This window comes from Equus asinus, chromosome X (genome assembly GCF_041296235.1).
Source record: "Equus asinus isolate D_3611 breed Donkey chromosome X, EquAss-T2T_v2, whole genome shotgun sequence".
In the NCBI taxonomy this organism is placed as follows: Eukaryota; Metazoa; Chordata; class Mammalia; order Perissodactyla; family Equidae; genus Equus; species Equus asinus.
In genome coordinates, this window is record NC_091820.1 from 47,300,892 (window position 1) to 47,325,425 (window position 24,534).

Consider the following 24,534-nt stretch of genomic DNA (forward strand, 5'->3'; position numbering starts at 1 on the left):
AAATATAAGAACACAGAAAATTTGAATAACATTCACAAAATTTACTATTTGGCTATATTTACAAGCTTATTCTAACCCCACACTCTATAACAGAAGACACAATTTTTAAGCACACACAGATCAAATGGTGACCACATCCTATGGCACAAAGCAAGACTCAATAAATAACAAAGAATTTTTATCTTAGAAACCAAGAGTGTTTTTTTTTTTTAACAAAAAGGCAGCTTCAAACTCTACACATTTGAAAACTTTAAAAAACAATTCCTAATTTATGGTTCAATGCATAAATCCCAGTGGAAACTGCAAAACGTTGAGAACTGGAAGACAACAAAAATTGTAAATCAAAAATGATATGTGCTGAAGTAGCACTTAGAAAAGAACTTACAGTCTTTCTTTTAGAAGAGTTAAAAATATTAATGAGCTAGGAATGCAACACAAAAAGTTAGAGAAAAAGTTAGAGAAAAACTCAAGGAAACTCAAAGTAGAAGGAACACAAGAGCAGAAATTAATGAAATAGAAAATAAACAATAATCAAACCAAAAGGCTGACTCTTTGAAAAGACACAAAACAAGATGATTGAAAAAAAGAAAGAGAAAAAATATTAGAAATGAAAAAGGTAACAATTCTAGATACTCTTAAGATTTCAAAAATAAGACATTACTATAACAATTTCATAAATTTGAAAGAAGAAATGGACAATATTCTAGAAAATAACTGATATAAAACATGAGGCACAGAGAGAAATTGCTATGTTCAATTAGGACTGGAATTACCAGGATGAATATCACAGAAGAGGTGGTCTTTGAAGATGGGAGGCCTTGGGAGAAGGCAAGCCAAACAGAGAAAATGAGAGGAAAAGCCGGGGCTGGGAACAAGCACGTGTTACGCAGAGTAAGACAATCTCAAATAAATGGGATAGAAGTGGGACATAAGGTCAAAAAGGTAAGCTGGACTCAGATTCTAGAACAGTGGTGCCCTACCCTGGCTGCACATGAGAATCACCTGGGAAGCTTTCCAAAAAAATTTCAATGGCCAGGCCAAACCCCAAGAAATCAATCTCTGGGGTGGTCTATGATTATAATCTCGAATCTATTCAACATAAGTTTTGTGCAGAGGCTTTTAACACTGACAAATGTGCTCAAACAATAAGACTAAAATCTTTGATTTATTTTCTGTTACTTTAACCCTGATAAATTCCTTAGACTGTCCCAACATTTCTAAATGACATGATTCAATTATTTTCTCCTCCCAGCCTCAAATCTTCTTATATTTAGGAGGTGTAAACTAACTGTATCAGAATGAGCCCAACACAAATAAAAAGCAAAGCTCTTTCTAAAACCAAGCCACAAATAATGGAGGCACTATGAAATCAAACACTGTTCTTGCTAGGAAGAAGGGACTTTTGATATTTAAGAGTATCTGTGTCACTGCTTTCACCTCCAGAAATGTGGTTAATCAAGAACTGACTGGATTGGAAGAATTAATATTGTTAAAATGGCCCTACTACCCAAAGCCACCTATAGATTCATTTGACAGAATCCACAGTCACAATGGGGAATCCGATCCCACTAGGGATGGCGATCTCTATCAAAATTCCAATAGCATTTTTCACAGAAATAGAAAAACAATCCTAAAATTTGTATGGAACCACAAAAGACCCTGAATAGCCAAAGAAATCCTGAGAAAGAAGAACAAAGCTGGAGGCATCATACTTCCTCATTTCAAACTATATTACAAAACTATCCTAATCAAAACAGTATAGTACTGACATAAAAAGAGATGCATAGACCCATGGAACAGAATCAAGAGCCCAGAAACAAACTTTCACATACATAGTTAACTAATATTTGACAAGGGAGCCAAGAATACTCAATGAAGAAAGGAGAGTCTTTTCAATACATAAATGGTAGTGGGAAAACTGGATACCCACATGCAGAAGAATGAAATTGGACCCCTATCTTACACCACTCACAAAAATGAACTTGAAATGATTAAATACTTAAACACGGGACCTGAAACCATAAAACTTCTAGAAGAAAACAGAGAGGAAAATCTCCTTGACATTGGCCTTGGCAATGATTTTTTTTCTTTTGAGGAAGATTAGCCCTGAGCTAACTACTGCCAGTCCTCCTCTTTTTGCTGAGGAAGACCAGCCCTGAGCTAACATCCGTGCCCATCTTCCTCTACTTTATATGTGGGACGCCTACCACAGCATGGCGTGCCAAGCGGTGCCATGTCCACACCCGGGATCCGAACCGGTGAACCCTGGGCCGCTGAGAAGTGGAGTGTGTGAACTTAACCGCTGCGCCACCGGGCCGGCCCCCGGCAACAATTTTTTGAATATGAAAGCAAAAGCAGAGGATCTGAATAGACATTTTTCCAAAGACAATATGCAAATGGCCAACAGGTATGTGAAAAGGTGCTCAACATCACTAATCATGAGGGAAATGTAAATCAAAGCCACAACGAAATATCACCTCACACCTGTTAGAATGGCTATTATCAAAAAGACAAGAGATAACAAATGCTGGCAAGGATGTGGAGAAAAGCAAACCCTTGTGTGCTGTTGGCTGGAATGTAAATTGGTGCAGCTGCTATGGAAAACAGTATGGAGGTTCCTCACAGCTTAAAAATAGAATTACCATATGATCCAGCAATCCCACCTCTGGGAATATATCCAAAATAAGTAAAATCATGATTTCAAAGAGATATATGCAACCCCATGTTCACTGCATTTTTCACAATAGCCAAGATATGGCAACAATCTAAGTGTCAATCTACAGATGAGTGGATAAAGAAGATCTGGTATATATACAGTGGAGTATTATTCACCCATGAGAAAGAAAGAAATCCTGCCATTTGCAGCAACATGGATGGACCCTAAGGGCATTATGCTAAGTGAAATTAGTCAGCCAGAGAAAGACAAATACTGTATGATATCACATATATGTGGAATTCAGAAAAGCTGAACTCAGAGAAACAAAGAGTGGTGGTTACCACTGCCCGGGGGCTGAGGGAGAGGGGGAGATGATGGTCAAAGGGTACAAACTTCCAATTACAAGATCCACAAGTCACGGGGCTCTAATGTACAGCATGGTGACTATAGTTAACAATATTATATATTATATATATATATGTATTATATATATTATATATATTCTTGGAAGTTGCTAAGAGAGTAGATCTTAAATGTTGTCACCACACAAAAGAAACAATAATTATGTGAGGTCATGGAGGTGTTAACTGACCCTATTATGGTAATCATTTTGCAATTTATCAGTGTACCAAGTCATCACATTGTATACCTCAAGCCTACACAATGTTATATGTCAACTATGTCTCAATAAAGCTAGAAAAAAGGGAAAGACCATACGTGAAAAGGCAAGTCACAAGCTGGGAGAAAAATATTTGCAACAAGTACATCCAAGAAAGGACTTGTATCTAGAATAAAGAATTCCTACATATCGATTAAGACAACTGAAGTTTTAAAAACACAAAAGACTCAAACACCTCATAAAAGAAGACACCAAAATGGCCAGTGACAAAATGAGTGTCCAATATCACTAACCATAAGGTGAAGGCAAACTGAGACAGCACTACACACTCACAGAATGGCTAAACAGTCTGAGAATAGCAAGTATCGGTGAGGATGTGGGACAACTAGAACTTTTCTACACCATGGTGGGGGTATGAATCAGTATAACCACTTTAGAAAAATGTCAGGTAACACCTTCTAAAGCTAGATATACCTTATTTCCGAGCAATTCTACTCGTGTGTTTATGCCCAGCAAAAAGTACATACTATAATGCTCATTGTAGTTCTATTCGCGGTAGCCCAAACCTGAAAGCACCCCAAATGTCCAGCAGTAGAATGGATAAGTTGTGCTACATTCATACAGTGGCATCTTATACAATGAAGATGAGATTATGTTTACGTGTATCACATAACTCTCGCAGACAAAATGAATGAAAGAAGGTACAGGAAACAGTCCATATTGTATGATTTCACTTATATGAAGTCCAAGAACAGACAAAACTAGTCTATGGTAATGGAATTCATAGTGGTGGTTACTCTTGGGGGGGTGGTTACTGACTGAGCAGGGGCAGGAGGGAATCTTCAGGGGAGCTGAAAATATTCTGTAACCTATCCGGGTGGTCATTATATTGGTTTATGCATATGTAAAAATTCAAGCTGTATACTTACATTTTGTGTAATTTACCATATGTAAATATTATACCACAAAAAAAGAAGAAAGGTATTTCAATTGGTTTCTTTTTCATTTCATTTGAAGGAGGAATGTACATCATTCACAAGTTATTCAAGGTTGAAACATGAATATTTTACAGTTTTAATGTCAAATCAAGCTTGGTCCAAATGTTTCACACTGAAAATATATAATGATGAGACTGGAATATGCTTTAGAAAGTGTATAGTTTTCTTGCTTACCAAAGTACACAATATATTAATATACTAATGAAAGCATAGTTTGCAAAAAGGTGAACTGTGGGTGGGACCCTATTTAGGATTTTACAGAAAAGCCTCATTTCAATATGTAATGAGATAGAAATTTAAAAATGAAACTGAAAAGTTTTGAGCTACAAAAGTTTCCATAGAAGAGATCCCCTTAATTATCTACAAACGCTGACCTTTTGAAGAGGGAATGTCTGAAGGTGTGGGGCAGTGCCCTTTCTACGTCCTTTAGGGTTTAACTCATGCAGAGTTCAGGCTAATGAATCATATCATTCGAATGCCATCTCCATCCTAATTACAGGTTGTTCTACAGAGAAGAGAGAGATCTACTTATTTGGGAACAGATCAATGTATGCTTTCACCAGTTTTTTTTTAAGGATGATTCATTAAGAAGGAAAAAACAGACTGTAGATAATATATACTGCACCTATTGCTAAAATGCTCTTTAAATCAAGTGTGAGGATTCCAGACTTTAGTACAAACCAGGGCATTGGGATGACTGAACGGTATAATGCCGTCTCTTTTCTAGACTGAGTTTATCCAATTCAGAGAAGAACAAAGGAAGGGAAGAATACATGCTCATTCGTAACTATGAAGGAAAGAACAGATACTCACTTCCTTTTTTTTTTTTTAATGATATCCAAACTTTAAAAACTCAGCTGAAATCTTTCTGCCTCTAGCCTGAAATAATGTGAAGGTTCTATTTTTCAGCCAACAATATATCCTGTTCATAATAAATGATTCAAGTTTCTGAAATATCCGTAAAAAAATCTAACCCTTCAGCTTTTACACTCCTTGATGCTATTTTGGTAGGGTGGGGTGGGTGCATGTATGGAGGACGGTGTCAGGGTGTAAGGTGGCCCATCTCCAATCCCCTATGGAACAAGATGGAATAGAAGTATGTGTTTAAAAAGTTATGCAATAACCAAAGAACAAAACTGGAACACAGCAATTTATCATGACTCTATTTATTAATACATGTATCACAAATGTTCACAATATCAATGCATTCTTGTTGGCATGCTAGACAGAGGCATTATTTTTTAAGATCTTTTAAAAATATTTTGACTTTTGTTCCCCCTTCACACTCATTTTTAAATTGATTTGATGAGGTCCTCGAGGTCTATAATGTCAATGCAAAGGAAAAATACAGAAAGAAGTAAAATAACACAAAAGCAATTAATTGGGGAAAAACAGAAGTAATATTGTCACAGAAGGCAACAATACAGCTTTGTAATAGGATTACACAGGTTTCAACTGAGAGGCATAGATGCACTAAACTGTCTCTATATACCCAGGCAGGTAACAATAATGGGCAAGGAGGCCACCTAAAGCTCAACAATTTCCTTCATGCATCACACATGCTTTTTTCTCCTCGTGGATAATTACCGATGTATCTCTTTACAGGTCCTAGGCAGCCTGAAGAAGGTAGGAAAGAGCCTTAGTAAAGGGAAAACCAAACCAAAGGAGATTAAGCCAAAAGAACAGAGCAGTTTATCTATATCAGGTGTGGTATTTGTCAATCATGATGAAGGGCTAATAGGAGCCTCCCACACTACATGCAGGGCCCGGCAGGGCCAGTGATGGTGTGATAACCAGTCACCTACAATGAGCTGCAGTTGGACCAAGTACAGAATGAGGAGCGGGCACGCACAGGGCCTCAGGTGGGGTCCACGAGGACTAGATGCAGGGAACCTGGCTACACTCTGGCACAACAGGGCTTCACAAAATGGAATGCTACACATGATGCGAGCTGAAAGGCGGAGCAGAGACTGTGTAGGAGTGTCAGTTGGGTGGGGGGTTGGGGGAGCAGGGCAGGTGTATTATGTACTGTGCTCTAACGTTCTTTGGAAGTCTTTCAAAGATTGCTGTAGTTCCTTTTTAAAACAGGTCTCTCATTCCATCGTTCTTGAAAGACTAAGAGAGAAATTAAAACATGTGAGTGACTCAACATGAACAAGGACTTAAAACAAGGTAACAAGCTGAAAAGAGCATTTACATGTTTTCCACAATAGCAATGATCACATATCTCTCACCTAGCACCACAGAAATGAGGTTTCAGTACGTGGACAAATGCCACCAAGATCAGGTAGGTAAGTGGCTAGGCAGTACCTTTGCCCATTTGAAGGGTAGTATGTGCCCCGAAGGGAGAACCCTGAACTTAAACACTCGCCACCACCACTCACCTTCTTACACCATTTCATACTGGTTGGCCGTGATGAACCGGGACAGACAGCAGGCCAGCAGCATGCCAATTAGCTGTTGCCAGGAAGAAAAATGAGAGTAAGAATCTGGAGTCACTGAACGACACCTCTCTTTGACGCCCTCCTCACCCCCACCCTGATATAATTTTTAACAACTGAGAGCTTTTGTACATGAATGAGTAAAGGGCACTAGAGAAAAAGAACAACCCTGATTTCAATTGTGGGATCTGAGACTTTAGGAGTCTATCAGCTAGTGGGGGACAACTGGAGGTTCTCAAGCTGGCCATAAGGTTCCAGCTCTAGCTCACTATGGCCACTCAAACATAACTTTTGACACACCTTAGTAGTATTAAAATGTGTTCATATGTTATGAGAGTAATGAAAAAAATTAAGTACCACAGAATTGGTGAGAGATTAACAAAAATGCCAAAATTTAATTCAAAACCATAAACACATGCATTGGGAAGATATTTCAACATAGTATGATACCCCAGCCACACCTGGCTGATAGAATAATATTTCTTTCCTCAAGAAAACGAGACACTATTCTTGACCAGGTGAGTTTGCCAGTGAAGGAAAAAAAGTCATGGCTTGAGAGAGGTGGAAGCAGGGAGAGGAAAGGAGGGTTTTAATTTCTCTTTGTCTCTAAGCCATGTAGATATCTTAGGCCTAAACGGGCCTATTTACACCCAAGGCCACCTCCTAGTTTTTCAGGTCCTCAGAACAACCAATAACAGGGTATCTTCACCTCCTCAGAAGACCTCAATCCTCTACCTGTCTTCGTGCCTTGTCTTAACCTGTAGCACGGGTGGAGCTGATAAAAGCGGTTGTGACACTACAAGACATCCTTAAGCACAGCTGTTCTGCTCGTTGGAAATCAAAGGTCTTATTCCTGACTCTGGAGGATCAGCATTCTCTGGACAGGAGCCCAACTGTGGGCTTGAATCTAGAGGCCGGCAGCTTCTCCTGGCTAAACGGAGTCCCTTCTCCTTAAACAATTGGCCATGTTTTATTTGATCAGAGGTGGGAATGACTTTTAGAGATAATCTGGTACAGTGTCACTTTAAGTGTGACTCCCGGACCAGCAGCACCAGCATCACCCCGGATCTTGTTAGAAATGCAAATTCTCAGGCTCTACACTGACCTCAGAATCAGACACTCCGGCGGGTGGCGACCAGCAATTGGTGTTTTAACAAGCCCTCCAGGTGAGAGAACCACTCGTCCAGTCCATCCAGTCACCTTATCTTACAGGTGAAACACCTGTGACCACACCGGCTCCCACTGTTGGTCAGGGCAACACCTGAACCCTGTTCGCCTGGCTCTCCACCCACCTGTACAGGTTCCAGTCCACCTGGGTACCTGTCCTGCTGAAATTCCCGATTCTTCCTTTCCTTTTTAAAGTTAAAATTGTGCCGTGAAATATGCAAGCTATAACCTCTGTCAGGTAAGGAAAAATCACAACCTTATTGGTCTTACCCTATCTCCTGCCAAAGCTCTGGCCAACATCACTTCGTGCCTCAAAATACATGGTATCATGCATGTTCCAACAAATGGCCAAAAGAACCATGGCTGTAACCTCCAGAATTTCACGCCAAATGAGAAACTAAAATCCACCACCATGAGTACAAAGACTTTGAACCTTATAGCTTGTCCCTTTTCATCAGAATTGCCATTTTCTGGGACCAGAACACACTTGATACCCTCAAAAATCAGATTCCAGACAAAAAAACAAGTATTAGAGGTACATAGCACATTCAAGCATATCAAGTTATTTAATCCTTACCACATTCCCATGCAATATTACCATTCCAATTTTCCAGATAAGAAAATGGAGTCAGAGGAAGTGAAAGAATCTTCCCCAAACCACACAGGTAACCCACACAGAGTTTAAGGTTCTGCTCTCTTCCCCCAGCCAAGAATATCCTCCTTTCCCACCTCAACCCCCACTCCAGGGCCTAGACCTCGTTCCTTTCCAGAACAACTCCTCTGTCTCACACCACCAGGCATTCCTCCCCGCCTTACATTGTATCCTTTAGGGAGAAATTTCCAGTGGGCATCTCTTTGATTTCAAGTTCCTAGACTCCCCTTTCTTTGTAAAGCTCATCCCTTTAGATTTCTCTGGTAGACCTCCTGTGTATTTTAAGCACTTATAATAGTCACCATTCCACTTCACGGTTTGCAGTGCTCCTGGCTTCCATGGCAATTCATGAGCCACACAGCCAGAAAATTCTTTAGAATGCTTAAATATTTCTTGTATCTGAAATCTCTTCTTTCAAGGAAAAACAGCATGTCCCTCCACCTTTTGTTCTTTCCCCCAAAACAGAAACAGCATCATTCTTAAGCACTGGACATATTTTCTCACAAAAACAACAACTTTAAAAAATATAGGTAAAAATAAAAGCCATTTGTTTTTAAACTTCCTATATTTTGTATTTCTAGGGCAAGAACAGACCTTCTTCTGTTTATCCATGGAAGACAGATTTTTCAAAATTTTTTACCATCTACTAAGAAATTTATTTCCTAAAAATAGTCCTGAACTGAGGTACAAACAAGCTATGCGAACACTATTTTACATATATTGGCTTTTATTTTATTTAATTCTAGTGCAACAAAAAGTAGGATTTGGGATATAGTAGGCGTTTTGAATTATTCACAGGGTTACTGATTTCAAATTTGCTATAGTGTTTTCATCGCATTTGAGAGAAAACCTTGATCTCTTATTTCCATAAATATCAAGTTAACGGAAAGTCGGGGGAAGCATCCTGTACTTAATACCAATTATTACCCGATTATTTCTAGGTACATAATGGAAAGCCAGTTCAGCTTAAAGATGTGGCCTCTTCCTCAGTCTGAGTCAGTACAAGATGCTCGCTTGCCACTAGACCCAATTAATCTGCAGACAGAAAAATCCACCCTTATTTAGATGAAACCTTTTAAGTCAAATATACGTAAAAAGTGCTTCAAAGCGCAGAGGTATGGGACTCTGGGCTGCCCTTCAGAAGCACACTGACATTTAATAAGGCTGAAGTATGTGGGCATTTGGACCAAGTTCTGCTTTAAACCCTGGAGGAGGACAGTGAAAGGAGAGCTTGTCTCTTATGCTGCAAACCTCTCAGGATGGAGACCCCAGAACCACCACTTACCACTCCCGTGGCTGGTGAAATGCCTTATCCCACACAGCTGAAGGAGTTGAACGTCAGTTTGTATTTGGTTGACTGAGACTTTGTAATTAATTAGCCTTCATCTAATTTTTTGAAGTAACATCTTATTTGTACCACTATCTGCCTTGTCAGTGCTATATTCTGCTTTCTTTTGGGTCATAAAAACCTCTGGGAAGTCGTTCTGCTTCCAGAACTGAGAAGCCAGAGAGGGAGAGAGAGAAGAAAGGCCCTCTGCTTACAGAAGGCCGACTCCAGGCTTTCTCGAGGCACCTCCACACAGAGAGCTGAAAGGGTGGGCTAACACAAAACTCTAGTAACATGGATTGCATCACTCAGGCTCTGCAAATCACCAGCAACAGGGCGGACTCCAAGAGACAGGGCCCAGGTCAGCAAAGACAAGAGATGTAAAAGGCGACAGGGCAAGGGTATTTTTCCCTGCGATCACCATGGGAGGCAAATGTGGCCCGATCCCTGGCTCCCTGAGGGGCAGGGAGAGGACAGCAAAGAAAGCTGTAAAGACAACTTTTGGAACAAGCAGTGTCAAGCAACAGGTCAAACATTTAGATCCTTATGATGCCTACGGACATTTTATGTTAATGACTTAACTGGGAAACTAAATAAAACTTCCAAGTCTTTGGGAAAGTGCCAAGGAATCTGGTTTGAAATAAAATGGTACAAATGCTATTAGGGATCATCTCAGGTCCTGAAAATACTAGGGTAATAATAGTTCCGTTAGCCTTATTTGGCAGCCATGTCTCATCAAGGCTACCAAGAGCTTTGTCCTGCTCTCTACATAGAAAAGGTAAACAAGTCCCAGAAGAACATTCCTGGCCCATAACGAATCATCCCAGCAGCCTATGGGCCCTAGAGGAGGCGCTGCAGGGGCAAGGGTCAGAGGACGGATGGGCTGGAGAAGGATTTGTACTTCTTGATAAGTACCTTTTTCCTGTCAATTCCACAGACTCAAACCCTTTTGTTATAAAGGCACAAAATGAGTTCCATTTAGGTGCTCCTGAGGCAAGAACAAGGGTGATCTTTGGCAGAAATGTTTAATACAGCAGAAGTCAGAATTGTAATCCTGTATCTACGCAGCCACCCAACCTCAAGCAAGCCAGTCAACCCTCTCCTGCTGGAAAATAGCTCTATCTTCCCCACTCAGGACTGTAATAGTTCATGATATGGGGGATTAATCAAGCCTAACGGTTTCCAAGTCCAGCGAAGCCCTGTGTCTATTTACATTGGATACTGAGGCCCATGACCACCACACACACACAGCAGGCGGCCAAACAAATTGAGAAGCAGTGTCACAAATGGAGCAATTCAAGTATCCAGACACCCTCACTCTCAGCTTGTGGGTGGGGGGTGGTGGGGTGTGTGTCTCTCCAAGCCCTCTTGAGTAAAAGAGCAGCTGCCAAAGATGCAGGGAGGAGCTACCCAATCAAAACAGACTCAACCTCCTGCTATAAAGGTATAGGGCAGCAGGCCCTGCCCATCAAATCCAGACAAATGGGCTTTCCCTTGAGAGGGCAAAGGCAATGGGAGTTTGTGGAGAGAAGTATTAAATGCCTGCCAAAACCCTGCTGTCCAAAAACAGAATTCAAGGGCTTTAAGTTAGCTAACAGGGGACCAAGTTCTTGCACAGTCTACTAAAAGGCTAGACTCAGCTTACATTTCCCTGTACTTTATACCACCTTTAATTTCTCAGACAACAGATGTGCAAGGCCAGTTTGTTCCAACAGATGATAGCGTGGAGGTCACAAGAGCAGGCAAGGAAAAGGGCAAGAAGGTGGAGGGCATGTGAGGAAAGGCAGGGAGAGCTCTGTTCTTTCCTACCCACTTTGATCTCTCTGTGGCCTCTACTCAGTAGAGCTTGCTTTACTATAGGAAGGCCAAGACATAGGCCATCATGACTGATTCATCAGTATCAGCCAACATTTGCTAGTTTTGCTATGACACTGGTCCTGAAGTTGTTGAACACACGTGGCTAAAGCTTTGGTTTTGGGTCATTGACCAGGATCAGTAAGACTGGTTCTTCTTGAACAGGCATCAGGTAAGTGGCCACCACCGTCTCAGAGAGGCCCTGGATCTACTGGCATCTAGAAGCCAACTTAGCTTCCAGGAACCCTGAGGCTGCTGGCACCATTAAAAGTCACAGTGCCTAGTGCATCTGGCTAATAAATGCTAGCCATGGCCATTCCTTTCCCCGCCCCAGGCTGAGCATGGCAGGTCTCAAGTCTCTGCCCCACTGTACCTGTCTGGCCACGTGGGTGAATGGTACTGACTGCGCAGTGCCACTGGCCTTTGTGTTTTGTTTCTTCATCCCAACAACTATGTGGTACCATGATGAGACCTAAACTCTCTGCAGAGAGTTTCTGTTTGGGGGTTCCTTGGGGCCAAAGCCCCTCTCTCTCTCACTGCCCAAGAGGGCCACAAAGGAAATTCAACAATCCCCACCTCAGGGACTTCTTTAAGGCAGCACAGAGAAATTAATGCTCATCAGGCCAGACAACCATTTGTCTTAGCATAAATGCCTTCATAGGGATGTGTCAGTGAGAAGTGGAGGAGAGGTATTAATCAGATTCCCTATGACTTGGTTCACTTCACTACTGAAAACAAGATTGTCCCCCACTCCCTCACGGCCACGTGGAATGTTCTTGGATGATAAGACGTTTCACCCATGAGACTCCTGGCTCTTTGAGCCTCTCTCCTCCCCACGTAGAGTACCGGCATCATGTCCCTTTATGGTTCTAGGACAGCCATTAGGGGAGACTTCAGCAATATTCCTTCCTCCAAGGTGACACAAGTCTGTCCTGTAGGTGGGCGCTGACCTGCCGCTGCACATGCATGTGTAAAGTATGCTGTATGGAAAAGCTGTCAAGTGCATCCTGCACATCTGCATTGAACACGAGGTCCAGGATCCTCTAAAATGTCCCCTGGCCATTACAGACATGTCACTGAAGTGTTATTTCTGAAATATGATAGCAGTCAGAAGAAAGTTCAGGGCAGCAACTTCTTCTGAAACGTCTCTGAAGACTGAGCTAATTGGCACTGTTTGTGGTGTCACTCTAGTTTGTCTCCATGTTGGCATGTTGAGGGTTTAATTTACTTCGTGAGCTGCAAAAACAAAGCATGGCAAAAGAATTTTGAAACTGCCACAAGAAATACAGACTCGTGTTGGTTAAGTCCACATGCTATTGCGAGATGAAGTGTCACACAGGTTTTTGTAACCACTTGGAAAGAAAAGCTTGCCAACTTATTTAAGGCTAAGCCCTCTATTTGCAAAAACTACCAGGCTAATGTCCTATTCCTTGACCTAAGTGATGGTTTCACAGGTATGCTCATTTTGCGATAATTTATTAAGCTGTGTAATTATAATGTATGTAGTTTTCTGTATATGCCATATTTCAATAAAAAAGGTTTTAGGAACAAACTTGAATAAAATTAAGGTGCATCTGCATTGCTCAGCGGAAAGAAAGAGGTACGGGGGGGTGGGAAAAAGTAATTATAGCCTGAGAGAGCCAATACAGAATTCAGGCAGGTGAAATTAGCACCATGGAAACATTACATAACATGAATTGGGCTCTGTTGGAAAAATGATCTGTTGGTCTGAAAAAATTCTGAGTTAAAGTTTTTTTTAAAGACTTGAATTTAGAAACATCCATGTTTCTTTTTTTATGCTTTTTTTTTTTTTTTTTTTTGGTGAGGAAGACTGGCCCTGAGCTAACATCTATTGCCAATCTTCCTTTTATTTTTCCTCCCCAAAGCCTCAGTGCATAGTTGTATATCCCAGTTGTAAGTCATTCTAGTTCTTCTATGTGGGATGCCACCACAGTGTGGCTCGATGAGCTGTGTGTAGGTCCATGCCCAGGATCCAAACCAGTGAACCCTGGGCCACCAAAGTGGAGTGTGCAAACTTATCCACTCAGCCACAGGGCCAGCCCCTAAATAAAGTTTTTATTTGGTTGTAAGTATCTGTGTTGATCCTTCCATCCATAGCAATATTACAGCAATGATATATCATTTGGCTGGGAGATCAGAAGCCTGTGGGACAGTACACTGCTCGGTGGAGGTGGGCAAAATTTCAGCTTTAGCTTAACATTGTTCCATCCTTGAGTGTGTGTGGTTTGCCTAGTTAGTATAGTTACCTCTCCCATTGCTTTTAGAGGCTGGGTGGACATAGAGATAGAAAATTTAACATACAAAAATTCATTTTCCTCAAGAAGCAACAGTCAAACCTGGAAATTAAAATAATGACAAGATGAAGTTTGGCAAATTTAGGCTTTCTTAAAAGGGAGAGATCTCATGCAAAATCCGCAGGAACTAAGAACAAAAAAGGGACAGGTCAACCAGGAAAAAAGCTTCCCCCAAATCCAGAGCAGCCATTTGATGCTTGGAGTTGTTTATGCTCCAATTAAGCCAGCACTTTGTTCAGTTAACCTCCATTTGACCTACAGAAGAAGCAAGTTGTTTTTCTGGAGCTAGTCATTAGTTGAACTGTAACCGATATTCCCTTGATGGCAAAACTTCATTTAAGTTGAAAAAGGAAAATCAATAAACAGATGACCTGAGGACTAATGAGCAAGGAGCTCTGACCCCATCTATCAGCCTTTCCCAAGGCACAGGGAGGCAGGCAGCGGATCTGGAGACAAGGGAGGGAAATGAGAGCCAGGAGGCAGGGGACAGGATAGACCCGACTGCAGGATTACAGTAGGCTACCTGGGAGAACGCGATTCCAAAAGCCACGCCAGCGATGATTCCCATGTTAGTCTCCATGAAACTGGTCACCAGATCATAACACCCCTGGAAACAGAGAGAGAGAGATGGTCTCAGAGACATTTTAGCCAGGCCTGACTGGGCTGTATCAACTCGTAATACTCCCACATCCACTCCAACCCTTATTCAGCAAATGCGATTGCAATTCACCCTAGGAACTTACTAGCATTCTTTTCAAACTGTAAAAAAAAATAATGAAAAATTTGAAACATACGAAAAAGTACGGAGAGTAGCACAATGAGCCCCCAAGTGACCCTTCCTCTAACATCACAATTAACATATGGCCAATCTTGGTTCATTTCAATGTCTTCAATTCTCATTCCCTGGCTGGATTATTTTAAAGCAAATCCCAGATATATACTTTCATTCACAAATGTTCAGTAGTAAAGACTAAATTTAGCAAGAAATCTGTAAGATCTGTGAAGCAAACTCTGTAGAGATACAAAAGTAGACTTGAACAGATGAAAAGGCATTCTACATCCTTCAACAGGAAGACTCAGCATCATAAGCAGAGTTACCAGCATTTTGACAACAAATGACAAAATCTTGGACCAAGTGAAAGCATCTGGTTAGAGGGAGGTGTTTGAATACCAGCCAACTTTATGGTGTTTTGGGCTTCTTCCTAAGGAGACTATTAAGTTTTTTTAATAGGGAAAAGCTATGTTCTAGAGTCATGTTTTTCCCACAAATTTACTATGTGACCTTGAACAAGTCGCTTCTCCTTTCCGGATGTCAATAACTTTATTCATAAAATGAAGTGAATTTCCCTTTAACATACTATGAAATCTCTAAACATTGTGATTAAAACCAACACCAATTTTACCAATTTCAGTGTTAGTTTAAAACTGATAAAGTTAATCACCTTTCTTTAAAATAAATGATCTTGCTGGAGTTCAACAATGTTGACCAATCTGTTGTTATTCTGGATTACATTTTATCAACTTGCTCCAGGTAGGAAACACTAAATTTTGTGCGTTACACATAAAGCAAAGGCAAAAGCTGATTGACTCTTCCTGTTAAATGCCTGACAGGTCAAACACAATACGTGTGTGTGTCTGTCTGTATTTATATGTATGTTTATTTGAACCTGGACCAAATCAACCTAGACTTCTGAACTGACATATTAGCCTTGGAAGATATGTTCTTTTTCCAGGTTTCTGAAGAAGCACTTCAACTTGAACATATAAAGTCTGTGGAAAATCAAGACATTAACTTAATAAACAGGGTAAAGAGGATTGCTGTTTCTCAAGAAAGGCGCACTAAATTGTAATAACATCTGAAGAGCAAGAGCAACAAAAAGCATGTCTCCCATTTTTAAATTTAACAATTTAACATTTCTCATAGCTTGTAAAAATTCTGCCAATGCTGTATCTTCTAATAAGTGCTATTTTATGCATTCAGTCTGTTTGCAGAGGAAAGGGCACATTAACTTAGCAGCAGTGCTTTGACACATGTTTTCAATGCAAGGGACAAACTATACTCCTTGGTTACCTGATGCAAATTTGAAGGCCAGGGCGGGGGTGGGAAAGGAAATACATTATTGCTCATGGGGGGACTTGAAATTTGATTCTCTCTTTATAGTAGAAGCTTGCTTGCTGATTTCATTTTCACTAGTAAAACTATATATCACACTATTTTTCAAAAGGTAGTGTAAGGGAGAGCAGGTTGGGTTAGGAAGAGTTCAAAGCGAGAAGAGAAGCGGATACTCTAACGCTTTCCCAAATGCTAACGGCTAAGATAGCATTTCGCCGTGCTGGCCATCATTACTGTAATTCCTCCCCACAGCAACAGTCGGGCAGAGGAATGAAGTTCAAACCGGCACCAGTGTCAGGCCAGCTCAAAATATGGAAACAAATCCAATGACAAAAACCAGAGAGAAGGGAAGTGGGTTATCTTCTTACTCCGCACAATAGTTTGGCATAGATTTGCTTTTCTGTGAACTTCAATTCTATATGTAAGCTGAACATATTTTTCTAAAGTATGATTTCTACTCCTCTGTAGGAGATTTCAGAGTCAGTCACATTTGATAAGCCCACTGCAACCAGTAAGAGAAACCAGAAAAATGAAGTGCCTGGTAGTAGCACAACGGTGGCAAAATTGTTCTAAACCTTCCTGTGCAGAGTGGAGCTCTTCCCTGAGCAGCGTTACCCGGGAGTTTGTTAGAAATGCAGACTCTGAGGCCCCACTCCAGACCTACTGAGTCAGAATCTGCCAAATCCCTGCGTTATCCATTTTTAATGAATTTTAATAAATGTTAATATTTCCAGATGTTTCACATGCCCGTTAAAGTTTGAGAAGCACTCTTCTCTAAGAAGAGTTCCCCTACTATTTTTTTACTCCAAATAAGAAAGCAAATTAATGAATCATATCAGTAAGAGGGTTACTTAAAAATGAGAAGATGAAAGGGATTTAGCCTCTTTGTTGTTGTTGAAACAATAAAAGACCAAGGCTGAAATAAATGCTTTCTCTCTCTGGATTTATCGCTGTTATTCATCATGCGGACCCACAAGCCCATTTTCCACGTCTCAGCATAGATCTGCAGACTTCAAGCACTGCTTTGATACTACAACTACGGGCCATGTTTGCATTCCACCTCAACTTCTCCACTAAACCATGATCTTATCTGCCCACAACAATCTCTTTTAATTTCCTACAATGAAAGCCTGGTTGTCAGGTGTGAGATAAATCTACAGAGACCTGCTCTATGTCCTAGAAAACACCCAGAAACAGAACAGGTAATTTGCTCACCCTCTCAGCAGGTCTAAATCAACACAGTCGCCAATGGAAAACATCTGTGAGTGGCGGACTTTCAATACTAGGAGTAGACGGCTAGTGCCAGACAGGTTCTGGGAAGAGGTATCTTGGTAGCTGCCAACCAGAATAACTCTCTCTCTTCCTCTTGCCCTTGCTCTTAAAAAACATCAAGGAATTCCTATGGAGTAGGGGCCCAGTCAATGCTATTAGCCAACCGAACCTGCAGACATTTCATCATCCTGCTAGCAACACCAAAATAAATTCCATCCCCCAAACAAAACAATAAATATCCTGTTTAACTGCTCTCACCTCCCTCCTGCTCTCTCCCAGTTAAATGTAAAGGCAGGTTTCTCAGGCTGCCAGGTAAGAGCCAAGAGTCATCCTTCTCTGCTATCAGAACAGAGGGTTCAAGATAGCAAAAAATCGACCAGGATTTAGAGTGTGGGAGTGCTTAAGCCTCCTGGGGGAGGGAGTCAGTAGGGGAGGGCACTAACCTTTTTGAGTATCTACTAATATTATCTTCACCCCATCCCCACCTTTTATAGATGAGGCATCTGAGACTCAGACCTGAGAAGTAATTTGTCTCAGAGGTTTGTGTGGGCCTCTTAAATGAGAATACCTAATCAAACTCATTAGATAAATTTCAGTTTTCATTTATTTTTCTCCACTGAGGGAGCTAAGTTGGAGAGTATAAGGAAAGTGAGGAGAGAAGTTAAGCACCTCTTCCGGGTATTTGAGGTGCCCAGGAAAATGTAAAGTGGAATCGTGGGAGGAGGCAGGAAGTGAGGTCAATTTGTAGGTTATCAGTGAAATGAAAAAATGCTATCCTATCTTTCTTTTTGGACATAATTGTAAGGATTATATAGATGCACTTTGGCCATAGTGCAGTCTAGTGGAAGACAAACTTCACCATCATCGTCATGGCATTTACACTACAGTGAGCATTCTGCATTACAGTTAACATTTATTGGGTCCTTACTCTGTGCCAGGCACTGTGCTTTAGACACTTTATCTCGTTCAATCCTCATATCAATCCTAAGGGGCAGGAACTACTATTATCTCCATTTTACGGATGAGAAAAAGACGACTGAGAAAGGTTAAGTAACTTGATCAAGATCGCACAACCAGCAAGTGGCTGAGCTAGAATTTAAACTGAAGCCTGACTCCAGACCCCATGCTCCTGACTTCTAGATCCTCAACTTTCACAAAAGAAAAGGAAGTTTGGGTATTAAAAAAGACTTATCAAGGTTGACGGTTGCTGCTTCTACAAACAACCTCCTCGGGCTCTGTTATGCCAATATCTCACTGCCACAAAGCACTTCTTGCCACCTTTAAATCAGAGCATCCATCGAGTGCTAGGTATGCTCCACACTTCAGAAAATGGCAGCATAACGACACGTATGGGTGCTCAGCAGGGATACTCAGGAAGAAACCAGAAGTCATCTTACTGATGAGAGGAGAGGGAGGCCTCAAACTTTGGGTTCACAAGAAAATTCCAGTAGGAACAGATGTGCTCTTACTGAACATCTTGCCTCACTCCACCACTAGCAAAGTAATAAGACGAGAATGACGAAATGAGCTTCTAGAATGGCAGCAATGCCTTGCAGCATTTATGCTACAAATACCAACAATAAATGGGTAAAATACAGAAACCATGTCTTAATATTCTGAGAGGATGGGTATCCTCTATGAATTATTCAGTAGTTGGCCTAGATCACATAGAATTTTGAAGACCTTCTAAGGATAGAATTTCGTATTAGTAAGAAAATAAAATTCACCTAATGGCTGCATAACCACACGTAAACTCAATAGTACGGTTTTTTTCCTCGTTTTACAAAAACAAATGTTCTATCTGGCATTTCTTTAAGTGTTTAAGAATACAGATAGCCTTCACACACAGTTGGATCATGTCTTCATCAGATTCTCTGTAAAGTGGAATACAGAATTGATTTTCCTTTCTCTACTTAAGTTTCATTTCTCTCATTTCCACTACATACTAACTTTCGAATTTCTTCCAGCCAGATTTTTTTCGTTCTAATTTCTTTGGGAGTCAGGATGTTGACAGTGAGTTGAATTGGAGTTGTTGATTTCTTTTCCTATAGCAGAGAACTCCCTAAAATAAAGGCCACCCTCCTAGCAGAAGCAGATGCTGCCTGTCAACTCTACTCCCCTTTCATGCTAAGGACTGGCACCCAGCTGGGAATAATTTCTTATTTAGAAGGCACATTAAGCAGAAGAAAGACACACAGAAAGAAGAAAGGCAACATTCTCTGACATCAGCACCAGGGTTAACAGGAACCACTTGCTAAACCTTCCTAACTATGCCTGGTAGATTCTTGCTGAGGGAGAGGAATGTGAGGCCAAGCTGAGTCACAGCTTTCTCCTTCAGAAGTGGGCAGCCGCAAGTGCCTCTCGCAGGCAATAAAGGACCACAAAGGAAGATTCCCGACTCTCTCCTAGACTACCATTTCTAACCTATTTGTCATAATTTCACAGAAACAAAAAAGCCCTCCCTAAATATTCACCACTGATCTCATCAGGGCCGAGAGGAAGCCAGTACCTTTTGGTTAACTTTGGTGGCAGCCACGGTCAGATTGTGTAGATCCTGGGGATTACAGTCGGTTTCGTTCATGCAGCAGCTCGGGGGGATGCCATGCTCCAGGAAGTAGGGGCTGGTGCTCCAGTTGGTGTAGTTCTGCACGCCACAGCAGCTCAGCTGTTAACGGGGAAAGGAAAAGAATCAAAGTGCGGCAGTTCAAAGACATTGTGGTCTCCTCACTCAGCGCCCTGCAACTTTTAAGAGAAACACGGGCCAAGCCCCTAAGTCAACAGGCACAGCTTTGGTGAGCCAAGATGAGCTGAAGCTCCACTAACAATTATACTCACTGGGAAGCCTCTTTGAACTCAAGGAAGGAAGGCAGTCCTAGATTACATGTCATCTTGGCTTTCTTACCACCTCTACAAGGCAAAGCAGTGCCTCTCTGGCCTGGCTAAGCATCAAAATCACCTGGGCGAGTTAGGCGCTGTTAAAGGTACAGAGGTATAGATCAACTAAATCAGGATTGTCGATGGGGGAGCTGAGGCAAAAATAGTTTTAAAAAACTCTCCACACGATCTATACTAATAGGTAAATAAATGGTTTAGGAAACAAAAAGATGCACATAGAGGGAGAGAGAGAGCTGGCTGGTAAACTACAGCCTACCAGTTGCCTGTTTTATAAATCGGGTTTTATTGCGACACAACCATGCCTATTTGTTGACTTCCTATCTATGGCAGCTTTTGTGTCACAAGAGCAGAGTTGAGTAGTTGTGACAGAGACTGATGGCATGGCCCCCAAAGCCCAAAATAGTTACTATTTGACCCTTTCCAGAAAAGATTTTCCAACCCCTGGCATAGGGAATATTAAAGCAAATGGGCCAAAAATACAATTGATTAATGAATTTGGGTAAAAAGTAAACCGTTCTTTACACTATTTTTGCAACTTTTCTGTTATATTTGAAATTTTATCAAATTAAATTACCAAAAAATAAAAACGCCGCTTCTAAAGCAAAAGAACAACAAGAAAAACCCCAAACACCTCCCCAGGAGACCCTGAGAGGCAGTCAGGCTTGAGCACCAGCACCTTCCCCTCCCTGCTCCCACCCACGTGTCTCCAGGCAGGAAACATCTAGTTTTCTCATCTCCTCTGCAAGGCATGGGGCAGCCTAGGCCATTGACACATCTGCAGATCCTCAGTTTCTCCTCAGTCCACTCTCCACCCCCACTACACTGCCGAAGCCAGTGAACACAGCCCACCTGAACTCTCCATCCAGCGTCAAGACACCATTTCCAGAATGCCAACCTTTGGGAGCCAACAATAAGCAAGGCTGTCACAGACTCACTGCCTACCTCTTTTCCAAAACTTGAGAGTTTAAGGGCAAACTAGCTTTCCTTGGGATGCTCACAATCCTTACTGATGAAAAGCAAACCAGAGGCAGCAGTCTTTCTTGACGCTGATTACCTGGATAACTGGACCCTGGACAAGCACTGGATGTCAACTCTTGGAAATCAAACTGGACCAAGAGTTGGAGAACAGGAATCGACAGCAAATGCTACTGGCCCAACATCACTGGCAGCCCATAAATCTAAGGCCAGACCTTGCAGATAGTTGCCAGCCCGGTCTCTCTCCCTGGAACTTACGCTGCGCTGCACATGATCCACTGCCCGGCTCCTCTCATCATTGCCATTGTAATTCTGCATGGCATCCGTGTAAGTCCTCAGGAAGGTGTCCTTGATCTATGGAAGACAAGGAGGAATGTGGTTCTGGTCCACTGCAGCCCAAATGGGCTCAGATTCATACCAAATTCCACCCCAAAATAGCCTCTTCTTCAAGTCTCTGAATAAATGTAGGCCAGGGAGGGAATGCCCTGTTTTCTGAGACAAAACAGCTCAGAAAATTCACCAGGGGTTTATTAGCTCAGGAATTTAAAAAAATTTTTCCCCTCTCCTCCTATCCAGAGGAAGCCTGCCTTGTTAAATGACCCACTGAAGTGGCTAGTCAGTTTCTGAAAGGGCTGTCACGGTGAGCTGCCAAACCTCAGGCTTGGGTCTTCCAGTTACTTTCTTTGAAGTGATTAATGCCCATCTTTCTATAACTTTTTCTGCCCTTACTCAGAAGAATGACAAAGGACAGGCCATTGGGGGGCAGGAAGACTGATGTTTTGCCCAGAAACAGATCCCTATTCTAGCATACAGTAGTGGGGCAAAACCAACTTTCACTTACCTGTCTTTATTGAGGCCAAAAAGGGGGCTAAAGCACAAGAATTTTTGCTGTTAATAAATAGTTAACAAAACCCTTTCTCCTTCTCTATGAACATATCTGACCTTGGCTTAACTTTCAAGCTCTGTTCCCCTGGAAACCTGCTGAAGGCAGTGCGTCAGGTAGGTTACCAGGCAACACCCTTGCTGTCTTATGGTAAAACTACCCTATGATTGGTGAAATGATTCTGGACTGGGAGGACAGCAATTGACAATAATTACCTAGTGGGAAGCTTAGGGCTAAATATAGTGACTCTCCTGGCTAGGCATGTTCCTTACTGAGATACTGGATGCTATGCCCATGGGACAGTTATGAGAGATAGAGAGGCACTGGTTTCATGGAGCTCCTAAGCCAAGTTGCCTACCACACCCAGCTGTGTCCTCTGACTTCACTGCACCTGCACTGGCTCTTAGGGGTGGGAATGTGTACACAGAATAGAGTCTGGACCACTTTGAGGACTCCAGCTGAAGAAATAAGCCCACTGCTGCCCTGTTGGCAAGCTGTGCTTCCTTTATTCTATCCTTCTGAGTAAATGGTGCTAAGCAGGACCTATTGTCATCATGTGTGTTTGACTGTTTAGCCAAATTCAAGACCAGTACTGGTGGTCAAAGAGTGGCACTGCTACCCCCACCCACCACTCTCCGAAGTGTTTCAGATGAAAAGAGGCTAGGTAGATGAGGATGTCCAGGCCTAGGTATCAGGAACCATTAAGAGAAAACTCCCTATGTGGAACCCAGTCATAGCAACACACAGGAGGAAAGTGGGCAAGGGCCGAGGTGGGGGCAAGCCAGGCTGCGCCTGCAGTTCACACATGCAGCGGGGGCACCTCTAGGGTTAACAAGGCCGTGACTTCATCAGGTTTCACCTTACCTGAGAATAAGAATGAGGGATGTAGCGCTAATTCCAGATGTGGTGCCATATGAAATGGGTTTTAAAAGTCAGCCTTGGCATCTGAGCTACCACCTCTTGTAAAGGGAGAAGCCGTGGCAATAGGAAAGGGGCAGACAGTGCATAAGCAAGCTCATTGGGAAGTGAATTTGGCCGAAGCACAAAAGCAGGGTCTGGCACAGATGATGCCAGACTTTCAAGAGCCACAGGATCACTCTACCCCATCGGCATGTTTTCTACCCATACCTTGCTATTTTTTTCCTTTCATGTGTGTGTATCTATTTCTGGCTTTACTGTTATTTTCGGGGTACAATAATGGATTTTGGGGGGGAGTTAGAACTTTATTGCAGCGGATACACTTTCTGACCTATCATCAATATACACAACTGAAAAGTGATACCACGGCAGCTACAGACAGCATGAGAACATCTGTTGTCTAAATAGAGCAGCTATGGTGATAGTACATAGGTGAGAGTACATGATAGTACATGGAAGGATGGACACACAGCTGGCAGTGTCCTCAAAACTAGCAGTTAAGATCACAAAACATATTCAAAATCATTTTTCCCCAGCTTTAGAAATCTAAAATTGTACATGTAAATTAAAAACAAAGCGCTGTGGGGGTTTTAGATCATGACTGTCTTCTCTCCTTTTTCCTCACTATTATGCAAAGCAGCAGAGCTTCTCTATTCTGGCATCAGGATTTGATCCCTGGGTGGCAGGGCGTGTCCCCAGGCCCTCTGGGGAGGGGAGAGGCCAGCACAGGCTGTTTTGGGGAAATCTAGCACTTTGCCTGTGGGCCACAACTAGTGTGGCTTGCCTTTGCAGTCTCAGAAACCTTGTTACACAGATACAGACTTGTTCCTTGCTGAAGGGGCTATTTTAAAAGGCGGATATAATCTATGTGGATGGCCACTGATTTAAGACAAGGTGGAGAATTACTTTATGAAATAGCTATATAAAGAAATAGAATGAGGATCAACAACTCAAGTTTCAAGTTTAGTGAAATTCCTGCATTTAGAATTTCATTGGCATTTTGGCCATATTACATGACATTTGGAAAATAGCAATACCGCTGGAGATGCCAGCTAGCCTACATGCACCCTTTACATATTTCAAGAGATTTCAAAAATGCTCCTCCCAAAGACCCTTTAACTGAGTTCTCCACTTTGTGTATACTCACCTCATGACGAAACACAAACCCTGAAATGCCAGCTACGAGCTCAGCCAGGAACACCAGGGACAGAAACATGGCGTACTGAAAATCAAGTGGACAAGGACAAAGTCAGATACATCAGGATGAAGAGGAGTGCTTCCTCGGGGTAGGTTACTTCTTGTCAGACGGAATTAGACAAATCCTCATATCCCCTCAACGAAATTTAGGAAAAGCTTAAAAATACTCTTTTCCAGATTTACCCACATGAGCATCAATATAGGAATGTGTCTGTTGAATATGCTTAAGCATTTTGGGGCACACAGGCTGGG

At 41.9% G+C, this 24,534-nt stretch overlaps 1 protein-coding gene across 3 annotated transcripts in view; it reads right to left on the reverse strand.

The window, feature by feature from the left end:
- Positions 1–5,421: 5,421 nt before the first annotated feature.
- The window catches only part of TSPAN7 (tetraspanin 7), a 128,860-nt gene continuing 109,747 nt past the window's right edge, over positions 5,422–24,534 (reverse strand). Inside the window, exons 3-8 of one of the 3 annotated variants that reach the window (XM_044763878.2) lie at positions 24,233–24,307; positions 21,543–21,638; positions 19,924–20,079; positions 14,553–14,636; positions 6,658–6,730; positions 5,422–6,388 (exon numbers count right to left, since the gene is read on the reverse strand). In XM_044763878.2, coding sequence (XP_044619813.1) covers positions 6,662–6,730; positions 14,553–14,636; positions 19,924–20,079; positions 21,543–21,638; positions 24,233–24,307 — 480 coding nt within the window. In that variant the 3' untranslated portion in view covers positions 5,422–6,388; positions 6,658–6,661. The remainder of the gene's footprint in view (positions 6,389–6,657; positions 6,731–14,552; positions 14,637–19,923; positions 20,080–21,542; positions 21,639–24,232; positions 24,308–24,534) is intronic. The other 2 variants (XM_070502019.1, XM_070502020.1) reach the window with 2 other exon arrangements.